The sequence below is a fragment of the Gavialis gangeticus genome, unplaced genomic scaffold (assembly GCF_001723915.1).
Source record: "Gavialis gangeticus isolate Ggan-Ray unplaced genomic scaffold, GavGan_comp1, whole genome shotgun sequence".
Classification (NCBI taxonomy): Eukaryota; Metazoa; Chordata; order Crocodylia; family Gavialidae; genus Gavialis; species Gavialis gangeticus.
Window position 1 is genome coordinate 100,195,586 of NW_017729033.1, and position 14,179 is coordinate 100,209,764.

The 14,179-nt window shown below is 40.8% G+C and overlaps 1 protein-coding gene across 1 annotated transcript; it reads right to left on the bottom strand.

Moving 5' to 3' along the window:
* Positions 1 to 612: 612 nt before the first annotated feature.
* SPP1 (secreted phosphoprotein 1) lies at positions 613 to 6,891 on the bottom strand. Its single transcript, XM_019526454.1, has 7 exons — positions 6,772 to 6,891; positions 5,394 to 5,459; positions 5,247 to 5,297; positions 3,798 to 3,899; positions 2,957 to 3,001; positions 1,831 to 2,070; positions 613 to 1,404 (listed from the first exon to the last, which is right to left on the bottom strand). The coding sequence occupies exons 2-7, from the start codon at positions 5,445 to 5,447 to the stop codon at positions 1,003 to 1,005; spliced, it is 894 nt and encodes a 297-aa protein (XP_019381999.1). The 5' UTR covers positions 5,448 to 5,459; positions 6,772 to 6,891; the 3' UTR covers positions 613 to 1,002.
* Between the last annotated feature and the right edge of the window lie 7,288 nt (positions 6,892 to 14,179).

Genomic DNA, 14,179 nt, shown 5'->3' on the forward strand with positions numbered 1-14,179 from the left:
TTGAAATACCTTCATGTAGCATACAAGATGGAAAAAAGCATAAATGTTAGTGTAAATATAGGAAGGAATGGATAGAGGGACAGAGTTTGACTCTGTGCTCACTGCAGTCAATGGATGCTTTTGCCAGAACTAGGCCCACAGTTAGCAGGGAAGTATTGACATTTAACATAAATGTTAAATGATATTTTGGGGGTAAATTTCTTCTACTTTGAAGTGAGTTTGTGTGGATCTTGTGGGAACGCAGAATAAATTTGAAATTGTGAAACTGGCCTTGAATGTAAGTGTAAATGAGAGTATACAGACCTTAAGTCTCTTTAGTATTTTTTTGAAACAGCAGTTTTCCTCTAGGAACAAAGTCAAACTCTTTGTAATTACGGAAGCCATCCCTAAATTTTTTAAATACCCTTGTATCCTTCTAGAAGTCTTTGTAATATTCAAAGCAATCCATAATCTTTCTATTCTCCTATATTTTGTGTGATTAGGTATTTTTCATATTTAAGGAAAGTAATATAATGCGTTCTTCATTTAAATAGAAATAAAGCTCATTCTTCTTGTCCAGGAATTAGTGTGATCTATGAGATGTGCAGTCCACTTAATTATGCTCACACTAAATGAAGAGGTTCAGGATTTTGTGGTTTTATTTCACTCACACATTACAACAAAATATACACTGGAATTTTAAAACCATTGAAGTACAGTATCATAAAAGGTAACATTCACTTTGTGTGTAAAACTATATTCGTCTTCCTTTTACATATTTTTCTTCATAACGGAATCACAATCAAAGAGAACAGTAACAGATGCAGTAGGAGGGCTTACATTTCTGCAATGAAAAGGAGAGCTAATATTGCATACTTGAGTTTGCCTGGTTAATACAGTTACCACTAACCTCTGCTACAGTTAGAAATCAAAATCACAATTGGTTTACATTTGCAAACATTTCTTAAAATGAAAGTTTCCCCCTCACCAAAGTAAAAAAAAAAGTTATATATTTGTTTTTCTTTAAATAGTGACCTCATTGTCTTCAAGGCTGTGATGGTCTTGAATATCTTCAACACTCTCAGCAGTTTGGTTGCTGTCAGCATCAGTTTCAGGGACACTAGCTGAAATTTGGGTGTGATGCTGTTCTCTGCTTTCATTGCTCATGTGGCTGTTTTCTGGGACATCAGGATTGCTGTCATCTCTGTCTACCTCAACGCTCTCGAGTCTCTGATGGCTATCATCACGTGACCTGCTGGTGACCTCATTGCTATCCTTCATGTGGCTTTTGTCATCCCACTCCACACTGATGTCATATTTTCCTGGAACAAGGTGTGCAGCAGGGAGCGGTTTGGAGTAGTCTACCTGCTGGCTTTCTGCGTCTGGTGTACTGTCGTCCTCTTCAGTGGCATCATGTACAATGAACTATATAGTATAGGAGAGAAAGCACAAGTAGTTGATATTCTAGGTTCTGAGGAGCCAGTGAATTACTGCATATTGCAATACATCACTGAAACATGTCATGCCTGTTGTGTTTAGGTAGTTCTCAAAGATCTCTATGCTGTCTATATTGTACAACCTACTGCATATTTAGAGAGTTACACAAACATTGTATAATATGATTTTACACTGTCCTTGGTTCTCACATGTGAGTATACCATGCTGCTGCTGCTCCCTTGCAATAGCTTAGCTGCTTGCTGTCTGTATGCAATAGTTGCTACCTTTAATGAAAGTTAGGCACCTATATTAATTAGGAATACACCCTTTTAGTCTTGCATATCATTTCATAGCAGATGGCTTCAAAAGCAAATTCTTATCTTGAACATCTCTCTTTCCTGGAAACTTGATTACCTTTCCTGTAGCTTGGTAGTGCCTGCTAGACTTCACCAACTTTGCTTTGGCTCTCATTCTGTAGCCCACACTGTCTCCTCTGCCTGAATTGTCTCCCCGTGTGGGGGGGAAAGGAGGGAAAGTCTCAGTGACTGGGAAATCAGTGGGGAAGTCAGTGACAGCATCCTCGTCTGATTCATCTGTGTCATTGGAATCATCATCATCCTCACTTTCCGTACTTCTACTTGCTACTTGAAATATCTGAAAAGCACAAATTAACAGAGCATCATCCAACTGAATTTAATTTATAAAATGAAATTGGTATTATTATAACAATGTACCTTGCTTGCTCTGTCATTATTTAGTACACTGTTATACATTTTAAAGCTGAGGTAGGCAGATAATATTTTACCATAGCAAGAAACAATGAGGTAGCAGTTACATACTACCATATACCTTGAGTGAAAGTAGCAGAGCATGGTAGAAAAGGGTGCTCAGTAGGTAGTATGTAACAGTGTAGGTGTGTAGGGGGCATTGTCACAGAATTGATGCTTTCTCTCCTATGTTTTCAGAGTTCACGTTGTCTATGACTTTGGGAAGGTTGCCTATAGAAGAGCAGAGAGAGGCCTAGCAGTAGTACTCCCTTGGTTTCTGTGTGTATTCCTAAGCAACAATCTATCCATCTTCCACAGATGCCAACACTCCTTGAAGAGATGTCAGCAACATGTATGCTCTTTCCAGATAGAATAACCTTAAGGAAGCTCTTTAAGTAGATGCTTATAGGGCTTCCCATTCACTTTGTGGGGACAAAGTGTAGTTGGCAGCTTATGTCCAAAAGGTTTTCCTTCAGATCTATGTATGTTTTGGCAGATTCATTTATTATCTGAGTGTTTTTTCCTTAAAGGGTCCCACCTATCCCTTCAGTGGGAGCTCATAAGAGAACAGAATTGTATTTAGAGCTTTTTTTTGAAAGTTTCAGAAAACTGATTGTTCTACATTTGATTGACCTTGTCTGAAGTTTTATTTTACTTAGGAACTGATTTTTTCAGAGGAGTGCCAGAAGAATGTTATTAGAGGAAATGGACATTATTATATGATGGATGCTGTACTGCATCTGGTAGGTGTTGGGCTGCAGATGAAAACTCACCTGCCGTTTAGGGACCTCAACACTTTCTTCTGAAGAAAAAGAAGTCTGCAAAACAAAAAAGAAAAATAAGTATTAATGACAAAAAGCTGGCAACAAAGTTTTTCTTTAAAAAAAATTGTTAGAATTTTGAATTTGAGAAATGCTGATCAGTTAGTCAATAAAAAAAGATAAAGCCAATAAAAAGTGGAGGGGAGGGCATTTTTGTAGGATATTAGAAAGATGTACTCTCTCTAATCTCTATGTTCCGGTTCCAAGTAGTCGCACAATCACAGTTAAAGGGTCCAAATTTAGTCCTAAAGCCAATGAGTGTGACTCAATCCCCTGTCAGGGGTGGTTTAGGAATAGCATTCTTGCATTTATGCAGGGGTTTGAACCAGATGACCCTTGAGGTCCCTTCCAACCCTATGTTCTCTGACTTTATGACCTGAATAAGGGCCCTTATACCCAAAAGTTTGTCTAATACTGCTTTCCAACTCTACAGTTAATCCAATAAAAAAAGACCTTGTTTGGTCTGGTCAATTACAGTTGAATTTTGCTCAAGTAAAGACATGGTAGAGCCATAAGAGATGATCTTATAGCTATTAATGGAGGGTTTTTTTCCTTTTTTATTGGTTATTATCTTTGAATTTATATTAATAAATTAATTCAGTATACATCAGTGTACTATTTTGGGAAATAAGAGAGATGTCATTTTTGCATTATTTACCATTGTAGCTAAGACTAAGGGCCTAACATGCCATCTTGTAGTTTCTCAATAGATACAAAAACTCTGCACTCACGGGGAATCTATATTTCTCTTCTAACTACTTTGGCAATCTCTGTACAATGCAGTTGTACAAACCTGTTGAGGTAGCACATGAACTTCTTGTGCCCGTGGTGGACTCACACGTGACTCAATTTGCACACGGTGGTGATGCCTGTGATGATGATGGCTTCTGGAATCCTTGAAGACAATAAGAATCAAGGTCATAATCAAAACTACAGCTGCATGTGAAACTTAAAATCACAGGCATCCATTTTCAGGCAGCTGTGGCATCTGAAACACCTACCTTCTTTATAGTGTAACTGTTGGAATTGCAATGAAAAGCAAAAGTAGTAAAAATAAAATTAGGAATACTGACATCTGAATACCTTAATATCAGAGATGTGCCTACTTCCAGAAATAATATGTGTAGTCTTGAACCTTGGGAAGATCAGATCAGAACTTTGCAGCTGGCTCCTGTGTCAGTTCCAGGCTGACCACCCCCTACCCCAGCTGCAAATGTTCTTTAGTTTGGGAAAAGCTTGGATTCTACATCTAAACCTTATGGCTTTCACCAGTCCCTGCATAAAATACATGCAAATATGCAAAAGGCTAGGCTTGATTCTCCTGTCATCAGCATGGACAGGAATCAGGAGTAACTCCACTGATGGGAATGCAGCGGTGTAACCCTGGTAGAAATGAAAGGAGAATCAGGACCACCAGCTGTTCATTCTTTCTACCCCTGTTACCTCTAGTGCTTTAGTCAGTCTGTGTTCTGTTTTTGTCGTCATGTGTAGCTATTTAGTCATTGTGGCATGTGGGCCATGATGGTTAAGCATTCACTGGCATCCAGGCCATTTGTACCATTTATTTTCTGAAGAAAAATATTTTAAACAAGTTGCTTTTTTTATCTCAGAGTGAACGATTTTAGTGCACTCCAAGGAAGAAGTTGTGCTGACAGCAATGCCCCAACAGGCTCAGTATATGTATGTAGGGCATGTATACCTGTTGGGGGTCTCACTACACATCTTCCCAGGATCATGGAAGGAAAATAATTATTTTTCTACTTCCTTACTGCCTCTCTGCTCCCTGTGGGTTGACTAGTGCCTTCAGCAGTAGGAGGGGCATGTCACTTAACAGGGATTATAATTGCTTCTTCCACCTTTCCCCTCTTTGAATACCTCTTTCTATATTTGGTCTTGGGGACAGATTCTCTCTTTCCCAAACAAACGTAGTACCATCACAATGACTGGGGCTGCCCTGGGTGTCAGAGTAAAGTTGGGTACATGCTTGTTAAATCAAGGGGATATGTTTTAGAGCCTGTTACCAATTACATAAAGGAATGGACTTCTCCCCCCAAACAGCCAATTGACCTTTCCCCATACACTACCCTATGCTGTGCAAAGTACCTTCTGTGGAATGCCAAATGCCATTAGAATTGAGGGTAAATGAGAACCTGCCATTTAACCTACATGAGATGACAACATTAATTTTTTTAAGAAAAGATCTAAATAAAAGAGAAAAAATTTAACTGTAAAAGGAACTTACATCTCTTTCTTCAGAGCTCCTTGAATCAGGCTGGTGCTTAGATTTACTCACCTTCAGGGAAGAAAGAAAAATAAAGGTTCTCAGAATTGCTTGCTGCTAATGTACAAAGGAAACATACAACTCATGCAGCTTTTATCATTTACTTACTGGTAATGCAAAGGCAATGCCGATGAGGCACAAACAAAGCACTGCAATCTTCATTGTGCTATTTACCTGGGAAAAAAAGGACATTATTGTAAGTCAGCAATGCAATAGTAAGGAACATGCAACAGATTCTCTTTCTTCTCATGCTTCACTGTGTTGCATTGGATAATCTAATATTACAGACCCTTCACTTCCACCACACACATTTTCTATGCTATCACCAACACCCTACTGTGAACCACAGAAGAGGAATGGCATCTTCATAATTTCCACCCTCCCCTCCAAAGCTAAAGGATTTCACAGTATAGACTTCTAATGTATTACTGAAGTCCAACTCAAAATTTAAACCTGAACTCTGCAAATCACTGAGGAACATCAATTCCCACTGAGAACTGGAAGATGTTCAGTACATTTCCAAGTCTGTAATCCAAGGACTTAGTTTATGAAGATAAGCTTTATGAATAATAGCTAAATGTTGTTTGCTAAAGGGTCAGATTCAGTTTCATGTTTAATCAGCAATAAGTGAGGAAAAGAAAAAAACATTTTGTCTTTTTTCAGTTACTGTAAAATAAAATATTCAGAATTGTAATTAAAGCAGCAATAAATAAATCTAAGCATACGTTTCCATAAAAGGATACTGCTTTTCTGAGAGATCAAGTTTTTCCAGAAATCTGAAGAAAATAGGCTGTATTTTGCAGCAGGAAATGAAAGGAAATATCAGGTTCACATTGCAGTTTTGGTTATTTAGAAGTGAATAATTCCTGATAGGCCACAGGACATTGTTGAGTTAGTAGACAGAGATGGAGAAGATCCTCCACATGACTGAGTCCTTTTACAGCAGTTAGCAAAAATGTAGCAAATGAGCTCCAAAGAAGTGCTAGAGAACATTGCACAACAATGTATTTGGTTAGATTCTGGAGGACAAATTTAAAATGTCTTTGCCAAGTCTAGCAGTGAAGGAGATTTAATATAGACACAGAAAAAAATACATGTCAAACAACCAATTATAAGACATTATAGACATTATAGTAGTGTTACAATATAAAATATCCGATTCAGAGCCAGGAAGTCTGCCAAGAGAGTGCTTTGTAACATGACAGTTGTGACATTTAGGAATTCTGGTTTCCAAGTGGCAGCTTCCAGTTTTTAGCATTGGACCTAGTGACAGCAATCTAACTACTTCCTCTACAGACTGAACATTGTAATTTAATATCGTGTGCTGCATCCTCTTTCACACCAGTTTTACTGCTCTGAAGGCTCACCCCTGAACAGAAGAACTAGAATGCTTAAAACTTAACTAAAAACTGGGACGTTTAAGCTTTACTGCCTGACATAATACATGATACAGTAGCAGACATCAAAAAACAAAATGTGCATTTACCTTTCCTGGTATCTGGATCAGAAGAGTCGAAGCTGACAGGGGAGCTGTTAGCTTTGAAGCAGCTCAAGCCAATCTGCTCTGAAAATATTCAGGCTTCCTTTGCTCTCCTCTTCCACTGATTTAACATCTGCAGCCCTTTGGAATTTAAATGCTGTCCCAGCCCTCAGTCAGCCAATCTCCATGAGGCGGAAAGGATGAGGTCATGAGGTTTCTTGCCACTGCCCTGCCCTCATTCTCCTACACTTCCTCTTTGGTTTTGTGGCTTTCAAAGCAAACAAAAGCTAGTTTATGGTTAAAACATTACTTATGTGCAATATCATTAACTAACAGGTCTACTGAATGCACAGCATTCAGTATCGGGTAAATGGGCTTTGGGGCACATATTTGTTCTGCTTTTGTTTCAGGCAGAATCAATAGCTTCCCAGAACTCTGTTATTCCTTGTTCTGAGCTTGACAGATAATAACTCTTAGAGAATGTGTCACGGAAGATGGAAACTTATATGTAAAAACCAAGAAAGATACTGAAGGCTCTGAAAAGGCTGGACCTAATTCTGCTCTTGGGAATATATTCCAGCAGGGCAGCACAGTGGACACTGGGAGCAGTATATGATCCCCTAGTTTTTAATCATAATTGATAGAGACAGACCATGATACCAAGATGTCTGCTTTCAGAATGCTGATGTGTAAAGTTGGCAGGCATGTCACAGGAGTTCCTGATAAAAAACAAGGTTTTGCACATTTTGAACCCAAATTTCAGCTTTCTCTTCCAGCTAGCTGTGCAGCTTGGCTGGGCCCTTCTCAGTTTCATTCCCACGTTCCAGGATGTCCCTTGGTTTTGTTCAGTCACTGCAGTAGGGGCTTTTGGGCTCAAACTTGGCCAGTATAAGGATGGGCTATACATATATAGCCCTTGAATGAGTCTTTTAAACCCCTGTAAGTGGCTGTATTTTTGAAATCATATTGCTGCAATTTATTACTAAAGTTTTCAATTCTGCACACTCAGGAACTTTTATTAACCTCTTGAGTTGAAGTCTGAGAAAAATAACTCAGATTTCACATAAAGAATGGAAATAGAGGGATTCATGTTTCTATGTCTGAGATTTTTAAACCTAGGAGCCTAACATAGACATTCAATGGCCTTACTTTCAACTGTGCTAAGCAGCTGGTACTTCCCAATGATTCAGTAGCTGTAACTTAGTATTGATGAAAATCAGACTAGTTATCTAGGCACTTGCATGTGAATTTATGAGTCCCATTTTGAGAGCTTTGACCTGAAAATGAATTATTAGTGTAGTTGTATACCTAAATAGTAAGAATGATATTACTTTGTCCTTATGGCCTAACCTAAAGGCCAGGGGGGATCCATAGAAAGATGCCTGTTGACTTCAGATCAGGCCTTTAAATAGCGCAGCATCTATAATCCAGTAATATCTCATTCTAAACTATTTACAGTGAATTCTCTCATTGCCATGGAAGGTAAGCAAGCATTACATCCATGTAATGGAAGAAGAAACAGAGGTCATGTCTACACTGCAAACTTATTACCACCAGCAGCACCCTCAGATACACTGTGCTGTCACCTTGAGATTGCCTCCTGAACCAGAAGCAGTGTAGCTTTGTCAGTGCTGAGGTGTAATTAGTACTGCTGCAGAACAGCACCATGTAAACTGGCCATCTGCTAATTAGCCCTCCCACAGTGCTGCACAGACACATAAGTACTTTGCTAGGTTCAGGTGGCAGTCTGTGTAGAGAAGTACAGCTTGTTTGAGGGCACTGCTCTTGGCTTGGTATGTCTGGATTGTACATGGAGTGAGGAGGCACAAAGAGGTCCTGAGCCTTTTAGGTAAGGTGGGAGATAACTCTAAATAAATAAATACATACATACATACATTAAGTGACTTGAACTCAGTGCAGCACAAGTCAATATTTAATAGGGTATAGAACCCCAGAATCCTAAATCTTTCCTTGTTTCAACCACAAACATACCACTTTCCAGACTGAGCTCCACCAAACCCACACTTTCTAACTCATACATTAATGAAGGCCTGATGAAATGAACACTACACTGCAGAGAACAAATAAATGGTGATGCTTTTATTTTCCAAAGCTTATATCCCCATGAGCTGGGTGATAACTACATGGGTTCCCTGAGCATACAATGACATGAAAATTGCTTTAATGTCTGTCAGGTAACCAAGCGGAAAAATTGGCTTTTACTCTTGATGCAAGAACTGCTATGTTGGCAAAAAGAATGGATTTATTTCACAAGCTCATCAGTATAAAATGGTTGTGCCAGTTGCGATATCCAGGTACTTTTGAACTATAATCAGACTGTGACTTACTCAGTAACAACAAGCTTGATTGAATGAAAGCTTTGGGCACTTTGGATTAAGATTTCTTGGGTATTTGTTAGAACATTTCCCACAGGAAATGTAACCCCAAATACAATGTACATAGGAAGCTAGTTATAGTTCCAGACTGGCACCAGGTGGCAGCATTTCTGAGCACTGGCCTAACAGCTAAAAAGGCAGCTGTTGTTTATGCTGATTTCCTAAGAGCCAAAAATCAACAGTGTTGTTTTGCTGTAATCCAGGGACAGGATGTAAAGTGCCTGTTACTAAATGGCTGCATTTTTATGCAAGATCAGCTTGTGTAAAACTCTATTAAATTTAGCACTTGTCTCGTGGCTGTCCTTTGTGGTTACCCATCATAATGGATAGGAACAAATGTTGCATTTGTCACTGGACAAGTTATGCCTGTGTTTGTCCTGGAACAGAAATATCCCAGGATTGGCATGCACACACATCACCATCCTAATCAGGGTTTAGCAAGTGGCTAAATGCACTGCTGCTTTTCTGCCATTGATTCAATGATGCCATCCTGGGATAACCATTCAGATGTAGTTTGTACTGTCCAGGGTTAAACTGCTAGTACTTCTTATCCTGTGAACATTTTTTTGATTTATCCCAGGAGGATGGGCATGGATCTCTGAACTTCAGCACATTGTCCTGGGATAAAAAGATTTATTCTGGGACAAATGAAACATCTATTTGTAGCCAATGAAAAAACAGCAACTCTAAATGCTCTTACTTTCCATAGGTGGTTCTGGTTGCGAGCAGTTTGGGGTGGGCAGTAGCACAGTTGCACCCTCTTGTGCATCTGTGCAATGAACACTCACCCTCCAGCTGGTGGGGACACTGGAGAAGGGGCTAGGCAGGGAGCAGGCTCAGGAAGGGAGGACCAGCCTACAGCTACTGATCCCAGTCAAGCCCAGCACCCCATGCAGTCACTCCCTACAGCTGCACAGGACTTGCCCACTGCCACCACTATTTCCAGTAGAACTGAAAGTGGGGTAAGCCCCAGAGATGGTGTTGCCCTGCTCCAACTGGGAGTGGTTGCAGAAGGTTCCAGGTTTGTCTGAAGACATGGTATTATTGGGCAGTACCTTTTTTCTATGCTTGCTTCCTGCCTGCCCTCTCCCACTTCACCCCCAGTGTACCCCTGCTTCTCCCTCCCTTCTGGCCATGGTCAAGTTGTGGGGCAGGTTGCCTTTGGAACACCCCCTTTTAAAAAATTTGGATCTGCATTTGGTTTTGGCCAGCTGAGAACTCCTATTCTGTAGGTAGAGGTTGGTACCTGTTTCAAAGAAAAGCAAACTGGTTGATAGAGTGGAATAGCTGGCTCACTTTGACATGTTCATTTACTTTTGAAAAATGTGTAAATTAAGAGAGCATGGTTGGCATGCATCAGCTTTCCATTAGACTGCTGTTTTGCAGAGCAGAAAACCGCTTTTGAGTGCTTCTCCATACAGCCTCCTATATTTTTCTAAAGCCATAAGCCAAGTCTGGAGCTGACAATTTTTTTTTGGCCTGTGTAGGCATTTCATTATCACCACACTCTGTATTACATAGCACACATTTGTCTTCTCTGACCCTTTATTGTGGAGGTTAATGACTACTTTGAGAACAGTGATTTGCCTTGGCTTCAACTTTTGTAAGTACCATTATACTGGGTATGGGGCTCAAACAAAAGTTGGGACCCAAACCCCCACTTTGGATATACTTGAGCGCATCCATACATTAAATGCAATGCTTTCCTTTGAGTGGTTTACAATTTAGCGAAACCAAATGATCACTCATGGAGCCTATAACAATTAGTTGTTTAATGGCAGTGATCTTGTAAAGCTGAATCAGAACTTAATGTATTTGAGGTCACTTTGAGGCATTCTATTAAGAGGGAAAGATATCTTAAAGTTATAAGGGTAGTCTTTTACACAGATTTCACTGCACTTTTGCTTCATTAATATGCAGTGTACCTGTATAATATTACAGTCTCTTCACAGCCACAAGTGAACTTTGCTTGCACTGGGGATTACAACTTCACACCCCAAATGTTTTATGACACTATCACTTGTAGTTAAGACTTCCAGTTCTTAGCTTAGGAAGACAGCACTGAATTTTCCTATCAGTTTCCTTAAAACAATTTTAACCTAACAAGCTGAGCTAAAGTTAGGTTCTCTGTGCCTTACACTTGACCAGGCAAGCAAGAGACACAAGAAACCACAATGGATGGGCCTAATGATTGGACTGCATATGGTACACTCTGCATATATTTGTTTCAAAATTAAAGCACTGTTAAAAAGACAGTGGAAATGACCTCTTAATTTATGATTCTTCAAAATTTAGGTTTGATACCACCTGAAGCACCTAGGCAAGTACCAGAATATATTTAATTTAACTAACACTCCCATATGCCATATACTTAACTGATATCACTAACGACTTCTTCATTTGCTGGTAGGTGAGATAAAGGAATAAAAATAAAATGAAGACCAACTGGCTTGTGTACCATAGGAAAGGGGAGCCGAGAGGGATGGGGATTGATGTTTTCCTGAGAAAGCAGGGAGAGGCAAACATGCTATCTTCACATTTTGAAGAAGGTGTTAAAAACAATGCAAAAGTGAAAACAAATATTAAGCAGTTTAAAAAAAAATCCTTGACAGTGCTCCTATAAACAACCTCTTTGCAGCCAGAACTTTGCAGAGAAAAGCAGACTTACTAGTAAATAGTGGTTCATATGAATACTACCCGAAAACCAAAATATTTTTGCACTGCTTCCTGGCATGAGATATTGCTGGAAATAGCATTGAAAAATGGGAGTTTTTAACCATATCTTAAATAACCCTAAATATCCCTGAAATTCCCATCTCACAAAAGCCTCAAAATGGGAGATAAATTTAAAATTAGCTGGTAGTTTGTTGTTTTTTTACCTTTACACAGACAACATTTACCTAAATATACAGCTGTTGCTTCCAGTGTGGGAGTACTCTCTCTACTTTATTAAATTACTTCCAGTGATGGAGAGAGAAAAATTGGTTCTGATCAGTCAGGGAAAGACATTACATTAAGGTTTCTGAAAATACATACCTATCATAGTCACAGTTATCTAATGTAGGTACAAGAGTGGTAGACATGCAAACCCAGTATAGAAGGGGCATAACTTTAAGTATCCCTATTAGTTATCTCTGAATTTTACCCTTTCCTTATAGGCAGTAGCAATGTGCTAATAAGTGTCATGTTGCTTTGCCTCGCAGTGGGTCAAGTGGGAATTGTGGTCCTGATCTCAATTAAACTAAAACCCCTTTGTACCACACTGGGAGTGTATGGGTACCAATTACTTTTATTAAAAGAAAATGGCATAATTCATGCTGGGTTATTCACTGTCAAAGAGGACAGTGCTGCAGTGGGCCGGTGGGCAAGTCAAGCATGCTAGCTCTGATAATTTTCAGGCTTATGCATGATAAACACCTTGGGCATATCCAGATGAGCATGAATGTTTGTGCCACTGCTCCTTGTCCACAGGGAACACCCATGCCACACATGCTCTGGCACATAGCAGGTTACATGGGTGGGGTAGGGGAGGCTGGAGCCATCAACTGTGCTGGCCCCAGCCACCTTACCTGGGGTCCTGGGGGCCTCCCAGAGCTGCAGCCACACAAGAAAACCTGGCTGGCAGCTGGAGCATGGCTCTGGCCAGCCAGGTTCCAGTTGTGGGTAGCACATGCTGCCACCATGTACACTGGCCCACTTTTTTTCGGCCATGGTGCTGCAATGTAGCAGTGTGATGAATGCCTGCATGTGCAGTGTGTGGTGCTGCAGACTGATCTGTGGTGCCACACACTGCACATCTGTGCTCATCTGGATGCTGCCCCTTTGTCACAAATTTATGGTGCTACTCAATCAATGAACTGGTCTTTGCAGCTACAATTATGTGCAAAGCAAAGGATAAACCAGTAACTTTTACCATACCTTCCCTCACTGTGCTGGAGCTCAAAAGGGCTTGCTGGTACGGATGTGCGAAACAGCACCAATTCTGTTTTGATATCCATTTTGCCATTTCAACAGGACAGTGTTTCATTTCGAGTTTCATTTAGTTTTGAAACTGCTGTTCTGTTTCGTTTCATCAAAACTGTTTCACTGTTTTGCCATTTCGCCCATAGGCTATAAGGGGGAAGCACAAAACTGCCTATAACTTTGTCATTTCTTGCCTGATTCAGATGAAACTTGCGGGGATGGTAGCCCCTTCTTAGGCACCTGCAGTTGGTCTGTGTGTGCTGTTTCTGGATGGAAGGAATAGTAAAGCAGCAAGAGGCTGGCATGCAATACAGGCAAGAAAGTTAGTCAGTGAAAATGGAAATAGAGGTGTCAGGGGGTAAGGGATGCCCAGGACCTAGTGGTCATGCCCAGGACCTGGGGCCTCTTCCTCCCCATAGCCCCAGCCCATAGCACCAAGTTTGTCCTGGCACAGAAGCTCAGCAGGGACATGTTCTTCTCCTGATGACTGGTGATGCAGTGAGTGCCCCCTCCAGCTCTGAGAATGGGGAATTAAATGGCTTTTAAAAAAATGAAAAAAGTAAATAGGTGCGGATGGAGTGAGGAAGGTGGCATTCACTCCATCTGCACCTGGAGCTTGGGGAACCCCAGCAGTGGGAGGTTCACCTTCAAGAACAACAGCTGCTCCCCCAAACCAGGATCCAAGCAGGTGTGCTGGGGTGTCACTACATTCCCAGCAATACTGAACACCCTCTTGCTCGGAACACTGGTCAGTGGACAGGACAGGTGTTCACAGGCAATGGTGGCTAGAACTGGCCACATCTGGCTGTGGCTTGTACAGTAGGCCAAGGGGTCTCACAGCAGCGGCTCTACATCTTTGGCAAGATAGGCAGCCACCAAGGCCTGAGTGCTACCTGCCTGATGGTGGGGTCTGGTGCCTCTGGACCCCACCATGAAAGCCATGCCCTTGGCCCACATTGGCAGCACCTGTGGTGGAGAAGGAGGCTGGCTGGTAGATGGCATGCTAGCATGGGACAATGGATCCCCCTCTTCCACATCCCCCTGCCTCCACTGTT

What these genes read in the sequence shown, in the direction of transcription:
- SPP1 (XM_019526454.1), bottom strand. Translation starts at nt 5,447, where the DNA reads ATGAAGATTGCAGTGCTTTGTTTGTGCCTCATCGGCATTGCCTTTGCA. An exon ending in GCATTGCCTTTGCATTACCA is followed by an intron (nt 5,298 to 5,393) that starts GTAAGTAAATGA and finishes TCTTCCCTGAAG; the next exon opens with GTGAGTAAATCTAAGCACCA. An exon ending in TTGAGGTCCCTAAACGGCAG is followed by an intron (nt 2,071 to 2,956) that starts GTGAGTTTTCAT and finishes TGTGCTTTTCAG; the next exon opens with ATATTTCAAGTAGCAAGTAG.